The sequence below is a fragment of the Canis lupus genome, chromosome 7, assembly GCF_003254725.2.
Source record: "Canis lupus dingo isolate Sandy chromosome 7, ASM325472v2, whole genome shotgun sequence".
In the NCBI taxonomy this organism is placed as follows: domain Eukaryota; kingdom Metazoa; phylum Chordata; class Mammalia; order Carnivora; family Canidae; genus Canis; species Canis lupus.
This window is the reverse complement of record NC_064249.1, coordinates 5676281-5699323: the sequence shown is the minus strand read 5'-3', so window position 1 is coordinate 5699323 and position 23043 is coordinate 5676281. Positions and strand designations below refer to the sequence as shown.

The window sequence follows — 23043 nt, the reverse complement described above, 5'->3', positions numbered from 1 at the left end:
CGGCTTAATAGACGGTCACAAAGACTCGATCCAGAAACAACCTAGACCCTGGAGCTGGCCAGAATAGAAAGTAGAAAAGCCCAACGTAGGCAAGGCCCAGAAACTACACTTTGCATCTGCGTATTTTTAACCTTTATAATAGAGCTTTCTGTCTGTTGTAATTCATGTTGCAATCAAGTGTCTGATTACAAAAGTGAGAAAGAACAAGAGGTCAAAAAGGACAGTGCTCAAAGCCAACAAGGATAAAGCAGGGATGACTGAAGCTCTTCACTTGGTCACAGTCCCTTTATGTGGACAAAGGGGCAGAGTCGTGGGGTCAGAGATGTGGGTCAACTAAGACACAGAATTGGGAATGCGTTCAGTAAGAGAGAAAAGAGGTTCCCATTGGCATCGTTCTTCCCCAGAGAAGCCAGAAGTCCCTAGGTAATGAGATTCAAGGTCTCCCCACCATTGTTTTTGTTCCTGAAGCATTTTCAAACTCCAAGAAGATATAATGCAAAGAAAATTTTATTTGTAGAAATACATTTTGACCATACAGACTCCATAATAGCACAGGGTTGGGCAGTTGAGTGGGGGTGGTCAGTAATTATAAAATAAGTCTCCAATTTCACATCAGAACTTTTTCCAGAACCCACACTTAATCGCCATTAGTTGTCTTTTAAATATCTCATAGAATCTTGGCAGTCGGTAAACAAGTCCTTAATCTAATAAAATAAATAACAACCCTAGCCACCCCTCTGGAATTTAGAGGGTTTGTTTACGAAAACCTGTAGTCAGGTTATAAATACAATCCTTGAAATTTTTTTATAAGTCTTATCTTCACATACAAAAAATAAATAAGTTAAATAGAAAAAAATAAATAAATATATTAACCAATAAATACACCCAATAGTAGAAAAGATATTATTAAAATCTTATAAAACCATTGGCTAAATTAAGGGTGGGAACACATGAGGATAGCCACAATAAGGAAGCAAATAATAAATAAATAAATAACACACGCGGTGACCCAGCACTAAATTATATAGCAGTGAGTTGGTAGTTTGCGATCCTGCTTCCAAGGACTGGAACTCTTGGCCAGCACTACTGCCAGTAGGGTCATCATTCTCTTCCCCTATTCCATCTCCTCCATCCATTGCAGGAGAATGTCCAGCTCTCCCAAAGCTTTCACCACTGCTGCTTGAGGTGTAAGCTGAAAGACACATGCTTCTGTGGTGAGCCTCTCATAAAAAGACAACATATGCTCCTAGGTTCATCCTCTCCTTTCATTGGTAGGTCTGCAGGGGATTGTAAGCACAATATTCTTTTCAAGATGGAGAGCCCAAAAGCAGTTATGGAATCTCAAGATCCCCAAGAGTCAGGGAGCTCATGGAGTCCATTACATAGAAAAAAGTGAAGCCTGGGGGGAGAATTCATACTACAACTCAAGCCTTTTGAATCACAGAGATAGAGTAATTAGGCTGTTGTTGTTGTTGTTAAAGGTGTGTGTGTGTGAGCGCGCGCGTGTGTGTGTAGGGGTTACTACTGTGCAACTTTAATTGAACAAATATTTATTGTGTTAAGCATTGGGCTGCCTAGGGATTCAGAGATGAGAGGCACAATCCCTACCTACCTCCCTCAGTCTAGTGAGGGAGACAGAAGCAGACAACTAAAATGTAGTGTGGTGGACAGAGGATGGAGTCCCCATGGGATGACAGGAGAGGCACCTCGCTTTGAGAGATGCAGTGATGCCAAGGATGAGTCTTAAAGGATGAATAGGGATTAGTCAGTGAGCAGAGGACTCCAGGCCTTCCTGGCAGATGTGCTGAGGCACTGAAATGAGAAACAGCATGGCACAGACATGTGTGAGACTGTGACTGAGTGCTTTTGAGGGCATGTGTAAGTAGGTGAATTTTGAAAAACAATTGCCTCTTGTTTGTACAGCTGGAAGATCCAGATGTCTCAAGTGCCTTGATGGAATTAGGGCCATTCCCTCTTGAACCCCAGAGTGTGTTCCAGGGACAGCAACACTTCTGGAGACTGGATGCATGTCCTCTGGGTTAAAGGAGAGGGGTGGTCCACATGACCTCAGAGGGCTATTGGGGACTACAGGGTTTCTACCAGTATGAATATCCATCCCACCCATCTGTGATCTCAGTTCTAAAAAACGCACCCATCCCAACCAAGGCCCAAATTCCTATACCTCTTCGAAGTGACTCAGAATCTGGCTGTATTTCTCCGTTGCTTCCTCTCCACAAGAGCATGTCATATGTGCATGCTGAAAAGAATGCCACAGAATAATAGATTTTTTATTAAAGATTCTGATTTTCTGCCCTTGCCACTGTCATAAAGTAAGGAGAACTCTTTCATCTGCATTCTTGTACATACTCCATTCCTATAGAAAGTCTTTTCAGACCTCATCATTTGAGATTATAAAACTAATGATCAACCAGATGAGGAGGCCAGCTTCGTAGGCTCAAATATGGGGCTCTTTGTTGGATCCCCAGGTCCTATTCAGACCTTATCTTGATATCGAGTCCAATGGCTTACTGCGAAGCTACCTGGACACAGGATACACTAATATGTGGTAGGATCCTTCACCTACAGAAAAGTGTAATTTCATGCATAATAGATAATTATCATAAACACCAAATAACATTTTGTAGTTATTTAGATTTTTTTTTTTTTTGCATGGAGCGTATACCCAAAACTCAGTAAAACTGAATTCTTATTAGCTAGTCACGCACTACAAGACAGATTATGAGAACTTTTGGACTCAGCTTTTTTATCCATTAAATGGAGGCAAGAAAGAGCTTGGTTGCTAAGTCACTGAAGTTATGGATGAAGCAGCAATGGATGCTTTTACCCTTTACTCACACAGAGCCGGAGGTCCTTCTTGATGGTAAGAAAAGAGTTGGCAAGACTGCTGGTCTTCCGGAGGATATGGTGGTCAGGAGTCTGATAGTTTTTGAATACCCTGTCCAGGTAGAGTCTCAGTACGTGGCGAAGGAGGCAGCACTGATCTGCAGGCTGCAAAGAAGACTAGTATGTTGGTGGGGGGAAGGTGTCCCGGGACAAGACCCAGGGTGATGGAGATGCCTCCAAACAGTATTTCCTCCCAGAACTTTTGGGACCAAACACATACCTTTGTGTCTTGCAAAGACTCAGTCTTCCTCAAGATTCTGATATCAATGACTTCATCTTTGGCTTGCTAAATGGAAGAAGGCAAGGCAACAAAGGACAGGTCAGTGATTGCTGCCAGGTCTTAGACATCAAGACCTCTCCTCTTTTCCCTGCCACATGGCCCAATGGACAGTATCCCTTTCCAAAACACTCTTAAATTATGAACTACAACTACTTCTTGGGGACACATCCTCCCCGATCAGGAGTCCCCAGCCTATCTCTTTTTGTGATCACACTGCCGGGCTGCCAGAGGACTGAGAAAGACAAGGAGAGAAGGAGAGAGACAGCCACAGGGGCAGGGAGGGGTTGCCTCCCTCACTCACCACACTGTCCCGTATCTCAGAAAATCCATTTCGCATTTCCTGAAGGTTTGTGGTGATCACACAGCTTCCCAAATGGAGTGTCTTCAGCCCAGCAGAAGGTGTCCAGAAGAGATAAAATGCAGCAGAGAGAAGGCAGATGGGAAGACCAGAGGCTTTCATCTTGTGCCAGAATCTGAAGACCAAAGGAGCTAGGAATTCAAAGGAAAAGTAATGACTTACTGATTTTCCCAACATCGTGTCTTAAGAAGCCAATCCAGTCACCAGGGACATGCCTTCCGCAGGTGTCCCCTGGTGAAACTTCATAGCTCTGTCTGGCTTTGGACAGTCTGGCCCATTCATCTAACTTACTAAGAAAAGCTGCTGAGTCTCCTGCGAGAAAAGACGGGTGTTTGTTCAGGGTCTGAGTGTGAGTTGGTGCTACAGGTCCTGACTCCTTTATTCTGTCCCCAACCCAGCTCCATCGTCATTGCCCAGCAGGTAAGCCCTGGAGCAGCAGGCACTTGCTGTGAATAGACAGAGGATTACATTTCAGGGAAAATGTTAAAACTTGTTTTGGCGAATTGACGTATACAGTCTTCCCTTCCAGAATGCCAGTGTAGCTCGCTCTTCTGGTCCCCTTAGGCCTGCAGGGGAACTGCAGGAAAACAAAATCTCACAGGAGCTGCTGCTGAGCCACCAAAAACACTTGGATAAAATTGTCTGTGGATTTTATGGCTACCCCCAGGGCAGAAGAGCTTAGCTGTTTGGTATTTGTCTGGAATTGGGTTGGTTATTTGGGGATAATAGATTTATTTCAGTCCCAAAGGCAAATAGAAAATCAATGATTTCATAATAATTCTCCTGCCAGGGAAAGTCAAGATCTGATGGGCAGTTAGCCCAGTTACACCTAACACTTCTCCCTCCTGAGGTGTCTGAGCTCCACAGCACCCTCTACAGGGAGACTATGGTCAGACATCTGAGAAGAATGACCAGGGTGCTCTCTCCTGGCTCTGCCCAGGCTCCCCCAAAGAGGAGAAGAAAGGCAGGAAGGGAACTCATTTCTTCTCGAGATAGGCTGCTCCAAATGGTGAAAAGTAACAAGGCAGGAAACAACAAATGCTGGAGATGATGTGGAGAAAGGGGAGTCCTCTTGCACTGTTGGGGGGAATGGGAACTGGTGCAGCCACTCTGGAGAACTGTGTGGAGGTTCCTCAGAGAGTTAAAAATAGGTCAGCAATTGCCCTGCTGGGGATTTACCCCAAAGATACAGATGCAGTGAAAAGCCGAGACACCTGCACCCCAATGTTCACAGCAGCAATGTCCACAATAGTCAAACTGTGGGAGAAGCCTCAGTGCCCATCAACAGACGACTGGATCAAGAAGCTGTGGTCTATATATACAATGGGATATTCCTCAGCCATAAGAAAGGACAAAAACCCACTATTTGCTTCAACATGGATGGAACTGGAGGGTATTACGCTGAGTGAAGTTAGTCAATCGGAGAAGGACAATCATTATATGGTTTCACTCATAAGTGGAATATAAGAAATAGTGAAAGGGATTATAGGGGAAAGGAGAGAAAGTGAGTGGGAAAAATTAGAGAGAGCAACAAAACATGAGAGACTCCTAACTCTGGGAAACGAACAAGGAATAGTGGAAGGGGAAGTGGGCAGGGGCATAGAGTAAGTGGGTGATGGGCACTGAGGGGGCACCTGATGGGATGAGCACTGGGTGTTATACTATATGTTGGCAAATCAGACTCCAATTAAAAAAAAATATATATATATATATAAAGAGATAGGCTGCTCCAGAGGAGGGCATTTTATAGTGTCTGCTGAGTTTTAAAATAAATTATAATGGGCTGGGCTGGGCTGGGATTAGGGTGAGGGAAGGGAAGCACTCATCCCAAGCACAAAATTGATGGGGGCACCCGAAGTCGCAAAAATCAAGATAAATAATATTTTAATGCAACATCAGAATTAATTTTTAAAAAATACATAATGAACAACATATCAGCATTGTAAATAAAGATGGAATCTGACAGGGCCATGCTGAGGCATACTGGCTATATGTTCCCATTGAAGTAGGTTGTCCCAGTTTGCTCAGGACTGAGGAGGGTCCTGGGACACAAGATTTTCTGTTCTAAAGCTGGAGAAGTCACAGGTAAACCTGAATGCTTTAGTCACCCTACATCTACGTGACCCTGGACAGGTAAATGCGCCTCTTTGTGTTTTGTTTCTTTAGCCCCCAAAATGGTGCTAATAACATTACCTCAGAAACTTGGTTTTAAATTTAAAGAAAATGATGCGTGATTTATACATCTAAAATATACTGAGTGACCAATTCATTTTTAAGAGAATGATGTTAGTTGCCCTGAGTGTAGGGGATGTATAGTAAATATAGTTTAAATCCAAAATTCGATTAGCATTTTTTTGAGCACCATCTTAAATATTGTGCTAGGTACTGGTGTGAGAAGATAAACATGACAATTCTCCACCTTAGGACATTTTGTTCTTCTGCAAAGTGCTCTGTTAGATGTAGCCCTGAACACACCTGGGTAAGTGATTGGGAGAACTAGCCCGATACCCAGAACTGTGTGAATAGTGTTGAGAAAGGGAGTTCTCTTACCCGAGTTCAGGAAAGGCTGCTGCTTCTGGTCTCCTGCTGCTTCTGGTCTCAAATCAGAAGCTTCCAGTGGTTTATATATGTCACATAAAGGAAGTGAGCTCCTGCAGGTGAGTTCTGAAACTCCCCTGGAATTTCTCTGGTGGCATTGCACTTCCTCCCATCCTCAGGCAGACTAATTGCAGGCTGTGTTACCTCAACACCTTCCTCCTAAAGAAGGCTTCTTAGGAGACTCCTGGTTAGAGTTTTTAGGTAATGATGGTGCCTCTTTCTTCCCTGCTCCCTTCCAGAAGGAAAATGGTAATCAAAGCAGGAAAGATTACTGAATTACAGAAGAGAATTCTAAGAGGTGCTTTTGTCCCTTCCTTTTAACTTTTGTTTTTTAAGATTTTATTTTTAAGTAATCTGGACACCCATTGTGGTGCTGGAACTCACAGCCCCGAGATTAAGAGTTGAACGAACTACCAACTGAGCCTGCCAGGCTCCCCACCCCCTCCTTTAAATCCAGTTCTCCTTAATCAGGTTTCTCCCCAGCCCAGATACTGGGCTAGCTCCTTCTGTTTCTTCTTTGCATTTGTTATTTCCATAATTTCTCTCCAACAATGACCACCCTTCATTCCCTTCACTCATTATTAAAGAATGGACCCCAATTCTTTATTTTTGAACTATTTAGGGTCACATCAATCCAGCCCTTCTCTGACTTCTACTTGCAGATTTTTCTTTGGCAGGTGAAAGAGTCTAATGTTGCCATCTGTTTCATAAACCTTAGCCTTTTCTCCCTAATGACACTGAAAGATTTTCTCAGACAGGGATTAATCCATCAAGCAGAACAACACTTCCAGGTAAGATTAAATCAAAGCACCTAGGATTAACTATACACAATGATTTGAAAACTATCAAGTTGGTAGAGATTATAAGATACCCTTTTTCAGCTCGTTTCTTAATAACTAAGACTCTGGGGTCCTATATTTGAGCCATGGTTTATAGGATGACTTTCCCCATTATTTCATTTTTCTGGATTTCAGTTACATATCTGTAAAATAAGAGCAATAGAATAGGTAATGTATAAGATCTTTTCCAATTCTTCTTCTCTTTTTTAAAATTTTATTCATGAGAGACACAGAGAGAGAGGCAGAGACACAGACACAGAGGGAGAAGCAGGCTCCATGCAGGAAGCCCGATGCGGGACTCGATCCTGGGACTCGATCCTGGGACTCGATCCTGGGACTCGATCCTGAGACTCGATCCTGAGACTCGATCCTGAGACTCCAGGATCATACCCTGGGGCCGAAGGCAGGTGCTAAACCTGCTGAGCCACCCAGGGATCCCTTCTAATTCTGATATTCAATTTCACTATGATTCTTTGCTGTTCTACCTTTTGGGTCAGAACATTCTTTTTAATGTCTTTTAATGTCTTCCTAAAGTTCCTTGAAAATGAAGGCTATAACTTTTCATTGTAACGCTTGAAAAGTGTTGAAAATATGTGTGAATATCTAATCTAAATACCTCTTGAGCTCATGCTTGTTTTTCATCATTGTTGCTAAGTAAATCATCTCCCATGATCATCCACAACCTTGATTAAAATAATGAGAAACATGGTTTGACACGAATACTTGAAGTCAAAACCTTCAGAAAATATAAGCTGTTCTCATGGTAATCATTTCCTTTCCTTTAAGCAAGAAGAACCCAATTGTTTTATTTGAAGTTACCTGTATAATCAACTTAACTTATTCATGTGCAATTCTGATTCTACTTTAATAATTGAGTCTCTCTTTTCCCTACATTGAAGTACTTTTTTCTCTTAAAATTCACCGAATAGGTCCCATTCCACTCTGTACACCAATTTGACTCTCCTCCTCTATAAAACTGTCTCTGCCTCACCCTAACCTCTTTCTCTCTCTCTCTCTCTCTCTCCACCCCCATTCCCCAGGAAAAATTGGTCCCTTTCACCTATGGGCCTTCACTCTGTCTTGCATATACTTCTTTTGTACTTATCACAGTTAACTGCAGGGTTTTTGTTGTTGTTGTTGTTCCATATCTAGATCTCTCACTAGCCTGACAGCTCTATGTTCATCTTTGAGGTCCCGACACTCAATGGCTCCTGGTAGATGCTCAGTTAATACCTGATAACTATTGAATGAACATACTGATTTAAAATCATGTCTTCTTCATGTTATATCCCAAAGCCACAGGATCTCAAGCTTGGCTGAACCTAAAAATACAGACATACAAAGCAATCCATCATTACCAGATGGCCTGAAATCAAGAGAGAGACAGGAGGACAGGGAGATAAGGGTAAAAGATAAGCTGGTTTGAGGTCAGAAGTAATAGTGGTCACGTTAAGGAGTTTGGATTTAGCCGACAGCAAGGAGTTACGAAGGCTTCCAGCAAGGAGCAACATGATTAGATAAGCAAACTAGAAAATCCACTCGAAGCAGTAAAGATAGGGAAGAGTGGGGTCCAACAAAGGGCTTTCAGGACAGAAAGGACTAGGGTAGCGAAGCTCGCAGTGTAGTTGAGGACTAGCAAATGGCCTAGCTGACTGCAGCTGGATTTTGTGTAGAGGGGCAATAGGAGATCTGGTTGGAAATACGGCTTTATCATCAAGGACATCATGCCAAGGAATGTGAACTTGGACTGGGAATCTAAAAAGATACTTTCTAGCTCTAGCTTTACCTGTAGCCCGCTGTGTGGTCTTGGGGAAATCATTTCCTTTCTCTGGATCTCCATTTCCTCATCTGTACATTATGGGGAAATTAATTAAGTGATCTAAGTCCTTTTCATTTCTGCCTTTTGTTTCAGTGATTCTTTGTCCTCGCCGCCGCCAGCCACCACCTCCACACACACCCCTAGTGCCGCCACTGAAGCAATAAGGAGCAGTGAAAGGTCTTAGAGAGGGGGAAGAGGTGTGGAAGTAGCTGTACTAACCATGAGATCCTCAAGGGCAGCAGCGTGCTTGGTATATTTTAGTGATCAAATAACATGCTTGGCAGATGATGCAGCTGTGGTGAAGAAGTGGGGGGTACATTTCATGAGCCCGTCAAGATAACTCTAGGAAATAGGGTTTTAAGTCAGCATATAGTCGGTGCCAGTGTAATTATAAAGGTGAGCTGGGCAGAGAAGAGAAAAGAAGAACCCCTCCTTATGAAATAAATTCAGCTTCCTAACCAAGGCATTTTTGGGCAGGAAATAATTTTCTAGAAACCAAGAGTAAAACCCAGCCACTCCTTTTTTCCCAAGGCAAGTCCTGCGTTTGCAGCTCAGGGTTTTTCCTATCTACAACAACGTCACAGTTGCTAGTACGTGGGCTTCCTGCCCAGTTGCATCACCTTGGAGGGAAACACTTGGATGTTCAAGTTCTGCTGAAGGAAGAGCCTTGCTTCCCTGGGTAGGCAGGTAGACACCATTCTCACTCCCAGGCCTGCAGTGTGGGAGCTTTGCCCAGCCTGCGGCCTCTGGTACCTCCCCTGGCCCCCCCCCACCCCGCGGGGTGGGGATGGGCGGAGCAGCAGACACCATCTGAAGCGTACATTTTCAGTTCCCTGTCCTCAGAGCCTACAAAATGGATGACGTCATTTCCTCTTCCTGCGTTTTTCCATCATGCTCTGTTTAATCAACTTGACTTGCTGCCACCCTTTCTCTTGAGATTTCCTCTGACATAGCTGGGTCCCCAGAGTTGGCCAACACCTCCGAGCCTCTACCTGCAAAGTGGGAACCCCTGGGAAACCCCACCCTGGACATAAAATCTGGGAACAAAAATCCAGACATGGCCTTGTATTAAGTTTCCTCATCTAGAGGAATAGGGATGAACTTAATTCTTTGCCTTTTAATTCCACAAACAAGCATGGAGACTTCCATGTGTGGGCATGAGCTGGATGGTCCTAGGGCACCCAAGGGAAAAGATTGGTCTCTTGAGACCTCTATGTGGGACTCTGAGCCTTGTAGAGGAACGGAGCCTTTACTGTGGGAGATCTTAACCTGGGAGAAGGTAGATGGGAAAAAAACACATCTTTTCTTTCCCTTAACCTCTGAGCAAAATTTAGCATTTTCTTTGATTATGGGGATATGAAATGAATACAAAACACAATAGTATTAGCAGTATCTGTGACTTTGTCACTGAAAAAAATCATAAATATTTTTGCATAACATTACTGTTGTTTCAGACACTTCAAAATATCATTTATACTCATCACTACTTGGCAATGTCAATAGCTTGCAGGCCTGCCTGCTGCTGAGAGTCTTGTTAATGTATGAATAAAGAAGCACATTTATTATATATTACCTATGATCATTCTATATTTTGATAGTTTGATTTCTTTTGTAAACCTATGTATTCTATGCATTTAGAAACATGATTCTGAGTAGGGTCCATAGGCTTTGCTATATACCAAAGAGGTCCAGAGCACAAGATCCCTGGCTCTAATGGCAGCTGCAAAGACCCACAATTATGACACAAAGTGGGAGAAGAAGCAGGTTATTTATGGAGGTGATGGGAGAGATTGTTTGTTATCAGCATATTTCTAGAAAATTCAGAGTCTGCGCTCAGCAGAGGCACCCAGGGTTGGGGGTGGGCATGGAGATTACTTCTTTTTTTTTAAGCTTTTATTTATTTATTCATGAGAAACACAGAGGCAGAGACACAGACAGAGGGAGAAGCAGGCTCCATGCAGGGAGCACGACGTGGGACTCGATCCCGGATCTCCAGGATCATGCCCTGGAGCCAAAGGTGGCGCTAAACCACTGAGCCACCTGGGCTGCCCTGGAGATTACTTCTTATCTGAGTTGGTTTCTTAGACAGAGTCTGGTTTGAGAAAGGCTTTGAAGAACTAATGACTTTATGAGGTTTGGGGATGGAGAGCCTATGGCAGGAGCAGAAGGACCCTTGCTCCTTCCAGTGCTGTGGCTAGAACAAAGTTTCTGAAGTAGAGGGCACTCCTAGAAGTATGTGAGGGAGGGCTCCCCTCTGGGTGTTGGGTGGGGAAGGGGTGGCAGGTATTGAAGAAGGTTGAAAAGGGCCAATGCCATGAACGGTGAACATCAGTTTGAGGCCGTGGCACTCTGAAACCTTCCATTTCTAAGAACTAATGACCAGTGTCCTTTAGTGACGCTTGGGTCAACATTGCCCACGTCGCAGGAGCTCAGCCGACTTGCTTACTGATTCATTTCCCCAACTAGATTCAAAGCCCTTTTTCAGGCACTGGTTGCTCACAGAGACTAAGATCTCTGACATCCAGCAACTGTCCCATCGGACGTGGTTTCTGGCTCCCCGGGCATAAACCCAGTGCCTCGGCGCAGTCCTCCGGGGTTAACCGCCAGTGGCCGTGGTCTGCTCTCTGCCTCAGTTACACTGTACTCTTGGTGGGCTAGGTGTGGACGTGTTAGAGAGAAGACTGAGAAGGTGAGGAAAAGGTGAAGTCAGGAGTTCTTGGGTTCTTTCTTCCTGCTCACAGGGCTCCCGGCCCAAAACACCTGAGAACTCCCTGCCCCAGAGGGAAGGTGCTGCTGTTGGCCTTGTCAGAGCAGAGGACGTGCCGTAGCCTGCAGTCGGGACCATGCTGCTCCCAGGTGTGGAGGCACCTCGGTTAGCAAGATACCCAAAGGGCTGGCTGGCCCAGGAGAGGGATGGGAGGCACTGACCTTCAGGCTTCAGGATGTGGAGTTAAAGACCTTAAGACAACAATCAGGGGCAAAATCAAAACCAAAGCCAGAGGGGTCAAGCAGAGGGGAAAACTGACTCCTTGCTCCAGGCTAGAAACAGGGTTACCAAGCAGATGCATTCAAAAAGCAAAGCCAAGGTTTCCTCCGAGAGAGCCACCTCGACAGCTGGGATTGGCTTTGCATCATGCACACACTAATTTATTCAAGGCCTATTTATATCCTGAGTGCGGCCACTCACGGTGTAGCTGCCCCCATACCAGCAAGTCTGGAAAAAAAGAGATGGACACTAGTGGATCTTGGACTTGTCCAAACCTGGAAAACCGCTGTGGGTCCCAGGGCCCACAGATGGGGATGGGGTAGGGGTGGAGACGAAGGAGCAAGAAGAAGATTGTTTTCTGTCCCAGGGGTGGAGCTAGGGTTCTTGGGAAGTTCAGCCTGGGTTGGGGCAGAGACAGGACAGCAGCAGAGCGTGACCGGAGGCTCTTCTGTTGCTTGTAGCACTTACTGAATGCCAGGCACTGAATACTTCATAAAATATGAGCTCATTTTACCCTCAGGCAACCGATGAGGTAGGTAGGACTATTCTTTTCATTTTCCAAATAAGGAAACTGAGGCACAGAATCTTCTTCATGTCTAGGAAAGTAACCGGGTGGAGGCATCCAGACTAGAGGCATGCTGGGGCAAACATCCCTCCTCGTACAAGCTGGATTCTAAACCCTCTCGGGGCCCAGTACCTGACCAAGTCTTGTGCCTGCATGGAGGAGGCTTCTTATAGGACACTCTGACCTGCCGAGAGTGGCTCCATGGCCGAGGTCTGAGACTGGGCCAAGCAAGTGGCTCTCAGAAACAAAACTGAAAGGAGAGACTATTTCTAGAATGCTCTAGAGCTCATTCATAACAACTTTTTAAGATTTTATCCTCCCCCAAATCCGTGGGCCAAATTCGATATGCTGGTCCGTGAAGCCACCTCCAGGAAGGAGTTTGTTTCCCCCTCCCCGATCAAGCATTCGTTCTCTGCTGTCTGGGAGGTAGCCTGTGATTTGTCTGTGCGAGGGGTTGTGCCGGGCATGATTGAGGCAAGGTCGGGACAGACCCAGGGAGGGGTCCTGCACTGGGATGGGTCGGTGGCTGAGGAAGGACAAGTGCAAGAGGGTGTCTGAGCAGCAGAGAGATTCAGGAAGACAGGTGGAGCCTGGCTGGGGGCGCAGAAACTGCGAGTTCCCTTTGGGGGTGCTGAGCCGACAGCCTCCTGCAGTGCAGACCGAGGCCAGTGCCTTTTGTCTTGTCTCACTTGCTAGTTTAAAAAACGCAACAGTGTTTTATGGGAAATAAGATCAGAAAAGTTGAGAATCGTTAGTAGCAAGCGTCATTTCAAATGATCCATACTATGGATGATGTTCCGAGTCCTCACAGTGATTCCATGAGGCAGCTCTCTCCTGCATTTGTACCAAGGAGGAAACTGAGGCTCACATGGCCCAAGGTCCTATGGCAAGGGCAGGAGCTGGACTTCACACCAAAGCCTGTCCTCTTATCCTCTTGGCCGATCTTTTGGGCAAGATCACAGTTCTGAGACAGTTGCCTTAAGCAGGCATGGCTGTCAGCGATTTGCTCTGAGATGCAAGGAGAAGAGAGTGTCCTCCAGGGGTCGGAGGACTCATGTGACACATCAGGAGCTGGCCTCTGCTTCTTCGCCTTGTGTTGGCCCCTTGATGAGCGTGTAGCTTTACAAGATTGTTGCTAGTAAGTCCAGGCTCTTTGTCCTACATCTGGGTTTGATGATCTGCGTTGCTCACATCCAGCGTAGTAATCCAGGCCCTGGATGATACAGTCTTGGCCAAAATAAAGTGCACCCCCCGCCCCCCGCCCTGCAGCAAGGGGAGAGAGCACAGGAGCCAGAAGATGCCTGGATCTACCGTCTACATCTGCATCTCCCGTCTCTCAGCCCCGCGATTTGAGGCAAGTCTCCCACCGCCCTGGGCCCCAGCTGCTTTCCCTGCTCACTTGCGGATGAGACCCCGATCTTCTGGGCTCCTCTGGGACCCGAGCGGAGCATACGTGTAAGGTGCCTGCCATGGTCCTGCACAGGCCGTGCAGTCCCTCCCTTTTGCACCTAAGCGGTGGAAGGCGAGCCCTAGTGCAAAGTGCAAGGGTGCCTGCGCGCCCGTAGAGGCCCCAGAAAGGATGCTCCGGGGGAGAAGTCTAGACTTGGATGCTCAGCAGGCATTTATTAAGCACCAGCTCCATGACGGCGGGAAACCAAACAATGACACAATGCCAGAAACAAAATCATCACCCTGTACCAGGCCACCCCCCCGCCGCCCCAATGGGCTGCAAAAGAGGCAGGGTACCTTTTAGTCTGGAAGGAAAGAAGGGACAGATGCACACGGGAAGAGGACAAAGCGAGACACGCAGACAAAAGATAAGAAGGAAAGAGAGGGTGAGATCTCCTCCTTCCACATTTCTCACCCCCCGTCCCTCCCGGGGCCGTCTCCTCCTCCTCCCCTGCTACTGCTTCTGCAACCAGGCAGGTGGAGCTCAGGAGGCCAGGAGATCTCCTTCCCTGCTGGCCCCCCTCCACCTCCACCTCCAGAGGGGGTGCAGGCTGTGCAGGTGTCCATGCAAAACGCATGGGCAGCATTCCAGCCAGACTGAGGGCCCGGGTGCTGGGGCCGGACGCCCCGAGTGTGAATCCCGCTTCCACAGCCAGCTGCATGGGCCTAGTTGTGCGTGGAGCCTCGCCAAGCTTCAGATCGCTTCTTCTGTGGGATTCGGGGGGTCAATAACCTTTGCCTTACAGGAGCGTCGTGAGGACTAAGGAGAAAGGAGATGTAAAATCTCCCCCTGGGGGCCTGGCACAGAGTGAGCGTGCAGGACGCTGCTGTTGGCCTGATAGTTCTTTCTGGAAACCAGGTTCCCGGCTCTGCTGCTTGTGAGCTGTGTGACTTCGGGTCAGTCACTTAACCTCTCTGGGTCCTGATTTCCTGCGTGGGTTTAAACATCTGTATTGCTAGGATTCAATGCAGTGGCTTTTTTTTTTTTAATTTTATTTCATTCAATTAATCTTGCTAGAGGATTGTTGTGAGGATTAAATTATACATCTAGGTATATATTCGTATTATAATACATTATGAGTATTTCAGAGACTGTAGCTACCGTAGAAAGCACTATTTAAATGCTTGCTATTATAATCGTTTAGGTTCATCCAGATGATTTATTCAAGAACAGTGAGTTTAACACCTAGTAGGTGGCAGGCAGTGGAGAAACCAAACTATCCTCGCCCTCGTGGAGCTTACATCTGACTCGGGAAATGTAATGTGGGATGCTAGGGAGGCCTGAAAGGGGTATAAGCTGTGTTAAAGGTGGAGATGAGGGTTTCTACTTACATAAGATGCCTTTTAATAAAGGCCTCCAGGAAGAGGGGGTGCAGGCTGTGCAGGTGTCTGGGGTCACCTGGGCCCCAGGGCAGGCATAACAGATCAGAATGCTGTAATGAAGCCGGTCCTGCCCTCATCCAGCTGGCTCAGGATGGCTGTTCCTCCAAGGTCACCTCGCAAAGGCGAAGGCCTCGGCAGACAGTCCCGCTTTCTCTGAATGGCCCATTAACCCCCTCAGGACACAAGGCTGGATTTTTTTTTAACCCTACCTCTGTGTTTGCATGTGTGTGCCCACGGAGTACAAAGGCCCTACGAGGAGAACATGTCTGGTGTGTTGGGGGAACACAGAGTAGGCCCGTGTGGCTGGGTCGGCGTGAGGCCCAGCAAGTGGTCAGGACACGGTTGGAGGGCACGGAGCTGGGGAGGCAGTGTCTGCAGGTCGTAGGGCGCTCTCGACCAGCTTAATGACTCTGGCTTTTAAATGAGCACCCACGGGAGATTGTATAGGGGTCGTTATGCACATTCCAGGCAGCTAAGGACCTAAAGAAATTTAGTGACCTGCCCCAGGCAGCTCACAGCAAGAGGAGCCTTAAGAGCACATCCCGGCCCCTTGGTCGGCACTCTATATCACACCGTGGAGCCCCCACCCTGCTGGGGCTCCTAGAGGGCCCTGCAGCACCCTTGAGGCTCACAGCAACACCCTGAGATGGTGCCACCTTGAGATGGTGCCTTCCTTTTACAGAAGAGGACACTGAGACAGACATGAGGAGTTAGTGCAAAGTCCCATGGGACTGGAGCCAGGTCTGTCCGACTGGAGATCTGCCCTGTCCACTAAAGCATGTTCTGTGGGATCTCTTCCTCAGGTAGGAGTGAAGAAAGTGTGCTTCAGCCAGCCAGTGACTGTATAAATGTTGACCCAGGGCAGCACATAGAACGTGCTTGTCTCAGCACCCGGCACGTGGCAGATGCTCCATAAGTGCCAGTTGTTATTGCCACTAACCATGTGGAGGGGCCTTCTAGAAGATGGTGCCCATTTGGCCTCTTTCTAGTGGAGCCTGGGCCCAGACCTCTTTACTCAACCTAGCCCATGCCGCGGGCCCTACTTGCTCAGCTCTGTCACCAGGACCATCATCCCACTGTCAGAAACATCCTCCCTCTAGCGCAACATATATACTCATGGAGGATGAATTTAGGGTCAGAGAAGATGTATCCAGGTTGGGGGCAGAAAGAAAATAATAACAGACAGAAACAGAGAAAGAAAGAAGTGGAGTGATGTCAAGGAGCCAGTGGTCAGAAGCCCTGCGTCCATCATCCATCTTCTTGATCATTAGCTGGAGGACAGGGTGCTGGGTGGAGGCTTTGGGGACCCGGTGTGCAGCCCTTCTCCGCACTGACTCGCTTTGGGACTCAGTGATTCTTATCCCTCACTAGCCTCGGTTTCCCTACCTATGTGCATTCCTTAAGGCCCCTTTCACTTCTACTTGTCACCAAGGTTCCTGGACTGACGCTTGCTGAATGAGAAGACACTTCCACTGGCTGGTAGAGAACGGAGTTTATTCAGGGAAGTCGGTCCGTACAATATGTACTACAGGGCACCGCTCCGCTCGCAGCATAAACACGTGCACAATAAATTAGGGGAAGCCCACCCGTGCCCGCCACGATGGCCCTCAGGACCTGTCGACGGATCGGTTTATTATAAATACGACAGGGGACTGTCTGGCTACCTTCGGGTGGGGTCGGGCAGCCTGGGCCCAGCGGTGGGCCTTGCAGCCCCATCCGGAACCTGTTCACACCTGGATCTCTCCCCGCAGTATCCCAGCCCCAGGGGAGAGGATTCTAACCCCGAGAGAGGTCTCTTCAAAAGACCCTCCTCTGCATGAAAAACGGGGCCTTCTCCATCTCCCTCCCTCCGGGGTGGTTCCTCCCTGGGGTGTTAGGCCCCCTGTCCGTCAGGCAACCAGAGTTCCTTGATGATTCTTGTCAATCCAGGCTAGCAAGACGTCAAGCTCTCCCAGGGACTTAATGGCAGCAGACCGGACCTCCAGCTGAAACCAGGCAAATCATCGTAAGAGCCCACCTTTCTAGACTATGTAAATCATTTTCAAATCTTGCCCCGTATTCCAGTCCTCGTGAGCTTTTCCTTTAATCCATCAAGTATATTGGCAGAGCATCCCAAGTTATCTAACAGGCCACCCAAATTGCCTTCCCCATATGAGCAGTTAAATCAAGTTAGCGACTTAGAAACAAAATTAAAAATTCTTCATTCTTTGCCTCTGGTTTTCTTTTCCATGGGTTTTTTGTTTTTTTTTTTTTTTTTTTTTTTTCCGTATGAAAAGAAAAAAAAAAGAACCACACACTGGTCTTACTGGCCAAGCCCTTTGCTTGTTTTCCTTTTCCCATCAGCTGGCTTTACTTGTGCTTTCCGAGAAAGCCTCAACTCCAGTGGGTTGAGGAGCATGCTGGGTAGGAGCACATTGTCCCCATGTGACATGGGCAAGCACTGAGGCCCTAAAGAAAAATGTCCTCCCCCACAGTGTCACACAGACAGTTGGAAGCAGAGCTGGAACTAGAACCCAGGTCTCCTGACTTATTCCACCCCCTTGCGGCGGAATAAAGGGAGAAGGTGAGATCCAGGTGTATATCCTGGGGAGCCAGACAGCAGGGAGTCAAGTCCCACCTCCACTACTTGGTTGCAGTAGTTAAATTGTTTAACCTGTTTGTGCCTCAGGCTCCTGATTTATCAAATGCAGATAATGGTTCGTAGCACCGTAATGAGGAACACGCGTGTTGGTATTTGCAGTGTGTTTGGAAACACAGCGGGTTCATGGCAAGAGCGATACAAGGCTTAGCCATTGTTCTAGTATTAGCCTCCCGACTAGTCAAAGTGCTGGCATCGCTTGGGAACGTGGTTGAAATGCAGAATCACAGGCCTCCCTCCACACCTACCAAGCCACAAGCTGCATTTTCTGTTGGCAGAGTCTCCAAAGGACGCATGGGAGAAGCAGGCTCCTACTCTACCTCTATGAGATGTGCGCTCTACAGCCACACATACATGAGCAGCCCTGTTCTGCGTCACCCCGCAGGATGCCGGTGGCAGCTACGGACCACAGTGACACCTGGCAGGCAGCATGTTTGGTGTCCAACAGCTTACAGTTCACCGAGGATCCTTGCTCCCTCTGTAGCACGCCCACCCAAAAGAGTGTGTGCTTTCCCCCCACAACTTAACAGATTAGCTCTGATCTGTGAGGGCAGGAGAAAACCGTGGAGGCGTGATGGAGAAGGGGAGCCCAGGAGGCTAGCAAAGGGGCTAAAACCAACACACTCTTTGCAGACACATAGAACTGGGGAGATGGGCAATAGATACTATGGAGTGAGTGGGCGACTCAGTGAGCAGACAGAAGGGTTGGCCCAGTCTCAGTCATCCACGCCCCATCTCCATCTTGCACATCTCCCCCTGCCTTCTCTTACCTGATCGTAGTTGTCGTGGATGATTCTGGTGGCGTTGGTGGCTGCCTCCCTGCAGTGACACTGCCTCTGCGCCTGCTGTGATCAAGTGGAAGAAGCGCTCGTCAGAGGGCCTTTCCACCCAGCCCACTTCTTCTGCCCAAAGAGAGGCACCCTTGTTCCCAACGTGGGTCAGGTGGACAAACTCAGGTTGGAGCTGCAAGGGGCAAGTCACAAGTCACCTTGTGTGTGACCAGGGCTTTTGCTATGTCTGGGTTTATGGCTCACCCGACTGGAAGGGCCAGGAAAGGAGAGACCAAGCGTCTGTCTCGTCACCAATCAGTGAAGGCCGCACCCCACAAGGTAGGCACGAAATATTTATTGGACTAGTTAATTAATTGATTGATTAAATGAATCTTAATGTAAGTATGGCAGGGATCATGGCTTCTTCTAACAATTTTAGAATCTGAGGCACAGAAAGGAGAGATAATTTGCCACAAGGTCACATGCGTACCCATTGGCAGGGATGGGGCTAGAACCTAGGCTTTCTCCTGGTCCAAGTTTGTGTTGGTTTGTTTGAGTTTGGTTTTATTCCTGCTGTTTGTTTTTAATAGAGCACAATGAATTTATAAGCAACCCACAGGGATAGACCATGGGATGCAACAACCCAGCTCAGAAGTTAATGGGTTTGGAAACCCCGAAGGACCACAAACAAACTAAAGAGATGCATATGATTAGCCTGGACTCCTGGGCATGCCTGTCTCCCAGGCCAGCCCTGACATCCCTGAAGGAACACTTTGATATAAGGCCGCTCCAGGAGGATTCTCCATGAGGAAGTGGGGTCTGATGAGGTATCAGCCAGGAGGAAGCCCTGAGGAATAGGTTCTGGACAGTCTGGCCCTCATGGATGACAGGGCAGGGGATTTCCTGGGAGGCCAGGAACCACTTCAGAAAGCCTGAGTGGAACCAGCATGTCCTGGGCTCGCCCTGGGGCTGTCAGGGAACACAGAGTCCTGATGTGACCACTCACGCATCTTTGCAGAGCCTTGTGCATGTAGAGGAAAGAGTTGGCAATGCTGCTGATTTTCCTCAAGATTTGGGGGTTCAGCTCCTGATGGTCCTTGAATACTCTGTCCACGTAGAATGCCAGGAGGTTCTTGGTCATGCAGCATACGTCTGAGGGCTACAGATACAAATTAGAGAAAACCCCCGGGGGCCCTCTTTTACTGTCTTAGAGACCAAAGCAAGTCTTTGTAGGGGCATCAAGGAACAAAATAGCTAAATCAATTTTTTTTATAAAAATTCATATTGGTCTCAGAGTATCCATGTCCTCTCAGCACATCAAAGATGCTTATGACGAAGGCACTGGAGAGAGATGGCAGCTCCTCCTTCTTTATGGCCAGGAAATAAAATAGCAAGCGATGGAGCCCAGGCACAGTCTCGAACTCTCTCTACTGCATCCCAGCACATCATCACTAACTTCAGCTCAAACCCTTCCAGGAATTCAGTGTCTTCTCTTTGAAAGGACCCATGTCTGAGCAGCCTTCTGGAAAAGGACTTCCTTATGCTGTGCCGCCGTCCACCCCTGGCACTCTCTCACCCCTCAACATGCACATTAAGACATGAGTGTGAGTATCTGTCTCTGTGTGCACGGGGCACGCACTGGCCACGATTCCTTCCGTGGCAATGACATCGTGTTGGTCCTGACCGCCCTGCTCCCCTCACCATCCCAGTCTGTCCTTTTGAACCTGGCGGGGATCATTTGAACGGAGCTAAGATTGGCAAGAGTGGAAACTGTTCACAGCTGCAGCAGTGGGCGAGTGTGCAGCTGGCAGTGTGCACATCTCTCCAGGGGGAGGGGGGAGCCTTAAATTCCCAGTACACAGCTCAGAGCAGTTGGCCAGGCTGAGTTTCCTTCTAGCAAATTACAGCCTGCCCCAAGCGCCAGGGAGCTGCTCTGCAGATTTAGGGTTCCGTCTGAGAAGGGAGGGGTGTGAAGCGGGATGGTGCATCCATCTCCGTCAGCATTAAAGCAGCAGAGGCTCCTTGGCCCCTCAAGCAGCCTCTCCTAGATGGCAAACTACTTGTAATGCAGAACCCTCCTCCTCCTCTCCTGCCGGTTCCCTTGACCAAGGCAGCAAAAAGTTGCACACCTTTGTTTTATCAGGGAGGGAGGGAGGGAATATGATAAAGACTTGCACCCTCATTGATGCTTAGGCCACATCAGCCATTTCTAGACCTAGAAAGGAGAAAGCATCTGGGGACAGAGAGGGCTTAGGGGTTCAACCACTGGCTCAACCACAGACTAGACATTTTCTCGCCCAAGCTGTCAATTTGCTTATTTGAAAACGGTGGTTTCAGGAGTACCTGGGTGGCTCAGGGGTACCTGGGTGGCTCAGTCGGCTAAGCATCTGGTTAAGCGTCTGCCTTGGGTTGAGGTCATGATCCCAGGGTCCTCCCTCTCCCTCTGCCGCTCCCTACCTTGTGCCCTCTCTCTCTCTCTCTCTCTCTCAAATAAATTATTATTATTTTTTTAAATAAAATGATGATTCTGGAATAGGTGGCCTTCCAGGTCCCTTCCAGCTGCACTCTCCTATGAGTCTGTCATGTGGTTGGCTGGACTAGTACTTAGTAAGTAGCAACATCTACTTACAACAAATAGATCAAGCCCAACACTGCCTAGAGGAATTATCTTGCTCAGAGAAGCCAAAAGAAAAGAGAAAATAAAAAAGTAACTCGTTGCAACTCTCCTTTGCGCTCTGGCAGATAAATAACTGAAAAAAAAAAAAAAAGGATTTTTCTAGAATGCTTACAAGCACTAGGAGGAGCTCATTTTTAAGGGCACTTTTCAGTGGCCCCTTTTGTAAATTCTTACCTCGTAAGTCAACTATTTTGTAACACACTCAACATCTCTGGAGGGTTGGACTCATCTCTTTAGCGGCTTTCCTGCCTCGCATTTTTTATTGTAAAGAACATCACGAGACAATCTTTCAGAAAGATCCTGTGGTCATGGAGTCTTTGGCTCAAAAATCTACAGTGATTCCTTATTGCCATATCACAAGGTCAAGGCTCCGCCTGACTTTGAAGGTTCTTGGTAAGATGACTCCAGTGTATTTCTCCGCTTCATCCTCTTCCGCTCACCTGACTCACTTGCACACCCCTCACACCACAAGCCTGGCTGCCTTGCTGTCTCCTGACACACCGTCATTGATCTCACATGTAATTTCCCTGATCTCCAAACTCCTTCCTCCTTGAACCACTGACCCACAGCCAACTCAGCTTTTAAGTCACTGCTCATTTTCTCAGCTCCCCCGTGAAAACCTTCCAGAATCACCCTAAGCCACAGAGAACCTTCCTCGGTTTGAGCGTGTGGCACCCCCAATCCCTCTCTAGGTAGGTGGTGCTTCTTCGATTCCTCCTAGGGGTCTCCAAGTCCCTGAGACACCAGTGTGCCCTTGCACATCAGCTGGCAAATGAGAAACCAGGAATATTCAGAGAGCACGCGGGAGATGGGGAAGGAAAAGAAGACAGGGTGGGGATTTCTTTCTCAGACCAGGGCCGCTTCACCATAAAAATAATAACACAAAAAGAGCAGATGCGGGCCGATACCTTAATGCTATGCAGGGTCTCCGATGTGGACAGGATGGTGACATTTTGGAAGGTGTCCTTAGCTTGCTATGGAGGGAAACACAAGGACAGACAGACACAGGCAATGAGTACTCCATGTCCCCCCTGAAGACACAGAGGATGATGAAGAGGAGCTTACTCTTCAAGTTAAGACGGAAGGTGAGACACGTCCCCTTGCCCACACCGTCACCCTCAACCCATACTCACGATGGTTTTTTTGATTTCTTGGAAAGTCTCTTCTACTGGGTGGATGTCCATGGAAATCAGACACCTCCTCAGACCTCGGGCACGCACTGACCACAGAAAGACCATAGCAGCCACGAGCCAGAGGGAAACTCGCTGTGCCTTCATGTCCTGCAGGAAGGGGTGGGAGTCAGCTGCCCAGCTTAGAGGGGAAAGCAGCGGAGACCCCAGACCAAGATCCCCTTTGGACCGCGCAAGGCAAGCCAGACAGCCACCAATAAAACAAGACCGAGCCTTGTGGAGTTCATGGTCATGTGTCTCCTCCTCTGGTTTTCTTGAATCAATTGAATGAGACCTCTCCCTCCCCCTGGTGCCCCCACCTTCGCCCCAGAAAGCACAATACAGTGCTCTCTCAAGTCCCAGGGAGTCTATTTGTGTGGATATCACTCCATTATGACTCAACATGGCTCATTTTTGTCAACAGTGGTGAAAAGCATTGTTTTTAATAAATTAAATAGGAAAAACAGTGTTGGTAATACGCCCTAGGAATTAGGCAACAGATCTAAAAAACCCTAAAAGCACATTTGGTTTTTTATGTTTGCTCCTGAAATAGGAGACACTCTTTTATTATAAACCCCTGATGTGTATCTGCTTAAAATCGTTTGTCT

The 23043-nt window shown here is 47.6% G+C and overlaps 2 protein-coding genes across 3 annotated transcripts; both read right to left on the bottom strand.

The window, feature by feature from the left end:
- Positions 1 to 888: 888 nt before the first annotated feature.
- On the bottom strand, positions 889 to 3656 carry IL20 (interleukin 20). 2 transcript variants are annotated; one of them, XM_025430074.3, is made up of 5 exons: positions 3486 to 3656; positions 3125 to 3190; positions 2857 to 3009; positions 2183 to 2257; positions 889 to 1192 (listed from the first exon to the last, which is right to left on the bottom strand). In XM_025430074.3, exons 1-5 carry the CDS (start codon positions 3642 to 3644, stop codon positions 1115 to 1117), a joined length of 531 nt encoding a protein of 176 aa, XP_025285859.2. In that variant the 5' UTR covers positions 3645 to 3656; the 3' UTR covers positions 889 to 1114. The 2 variants fall into 2 exon arrangements, with proteins under 2 accessions (XP_025285859.2, XP_035574763.1); XM_035718870.2 differs by lacking the exon at positions 2183 to 2257.
- Positions 3657 to 16687: 13031 nt separating this feature from the next.
- IL19 (interleukin 19) lies at positions 16688 to 22673 on the bottom strand. Its single transcript, XM_025429793.2, has 5 exons — positions 22400 to 22673; positions 22175 to 22240; positions 19596 to 19748; positions 18590 to 18664; positions 16688 to 17166 (listed from the first exon to the last, which is right to left on the bottom strand). The coding sequence occupies exons 1-5, from the start codon at positions 22541 to 22543 to the stop codon at positions 17071 to 17073; spliced, it is 534 nt and encodes a 177-aa protein (XP_025285578.1). The 5' UTR covers positions 22544 to 22673; the 3' UTR covers positions 16688 to 17070.
- Positions 22674 to 23043: the final 370 nt, after the last annotated feature.

Excerpts from the sequence above, each read along its gene's own strand:
- IL19 (XM_025429793.2), bottom strand. The coding sequence starts at position 22,543 with ATGAAGGCACAGCGAGTTTCCCTCTGGCTCGTGGCTGCTATGGTCTTT. Across the intron at positions 22,241-22,399 it reads AAGAAATCAAAAAAACCATC|CAAGCTAAGGACACCTTCCA; the intron begins GTGAGTATGGGT and ends TTCCCTCCATAG. Across the intron at positions 19,749-22,174 it reads AGACCCTGCATAGCATTAAG|CCCTCAGACGTATGCTGCAT; the intron begins GTATCGGCCCGC and ends TTGTATCTGTAG.
- IL20 (XM_025430074.3), bottom strand. The coding sequence starts at position 3,644 with ATGAAAGCCTCTGGTCTTCCCATCTGCCTTCTCTCTGCTGCATTTTAT. Across the intron at positions 2,258-2,856 it reads AGAAGGACCTCCGGCTCTGT|CATGCACATATGACATGCTC; the intron begins GTGAGTAAAGGG and ends CATTCTTTTCAG. Across the intron at positions 1,193-2,182 it reads TTCTGAGTCACTTCGAAGAG|CTTACACCTCAAGCAGCAGT; the intron begins GTATAGGAATTT and ends TGTGTCTTTCAG.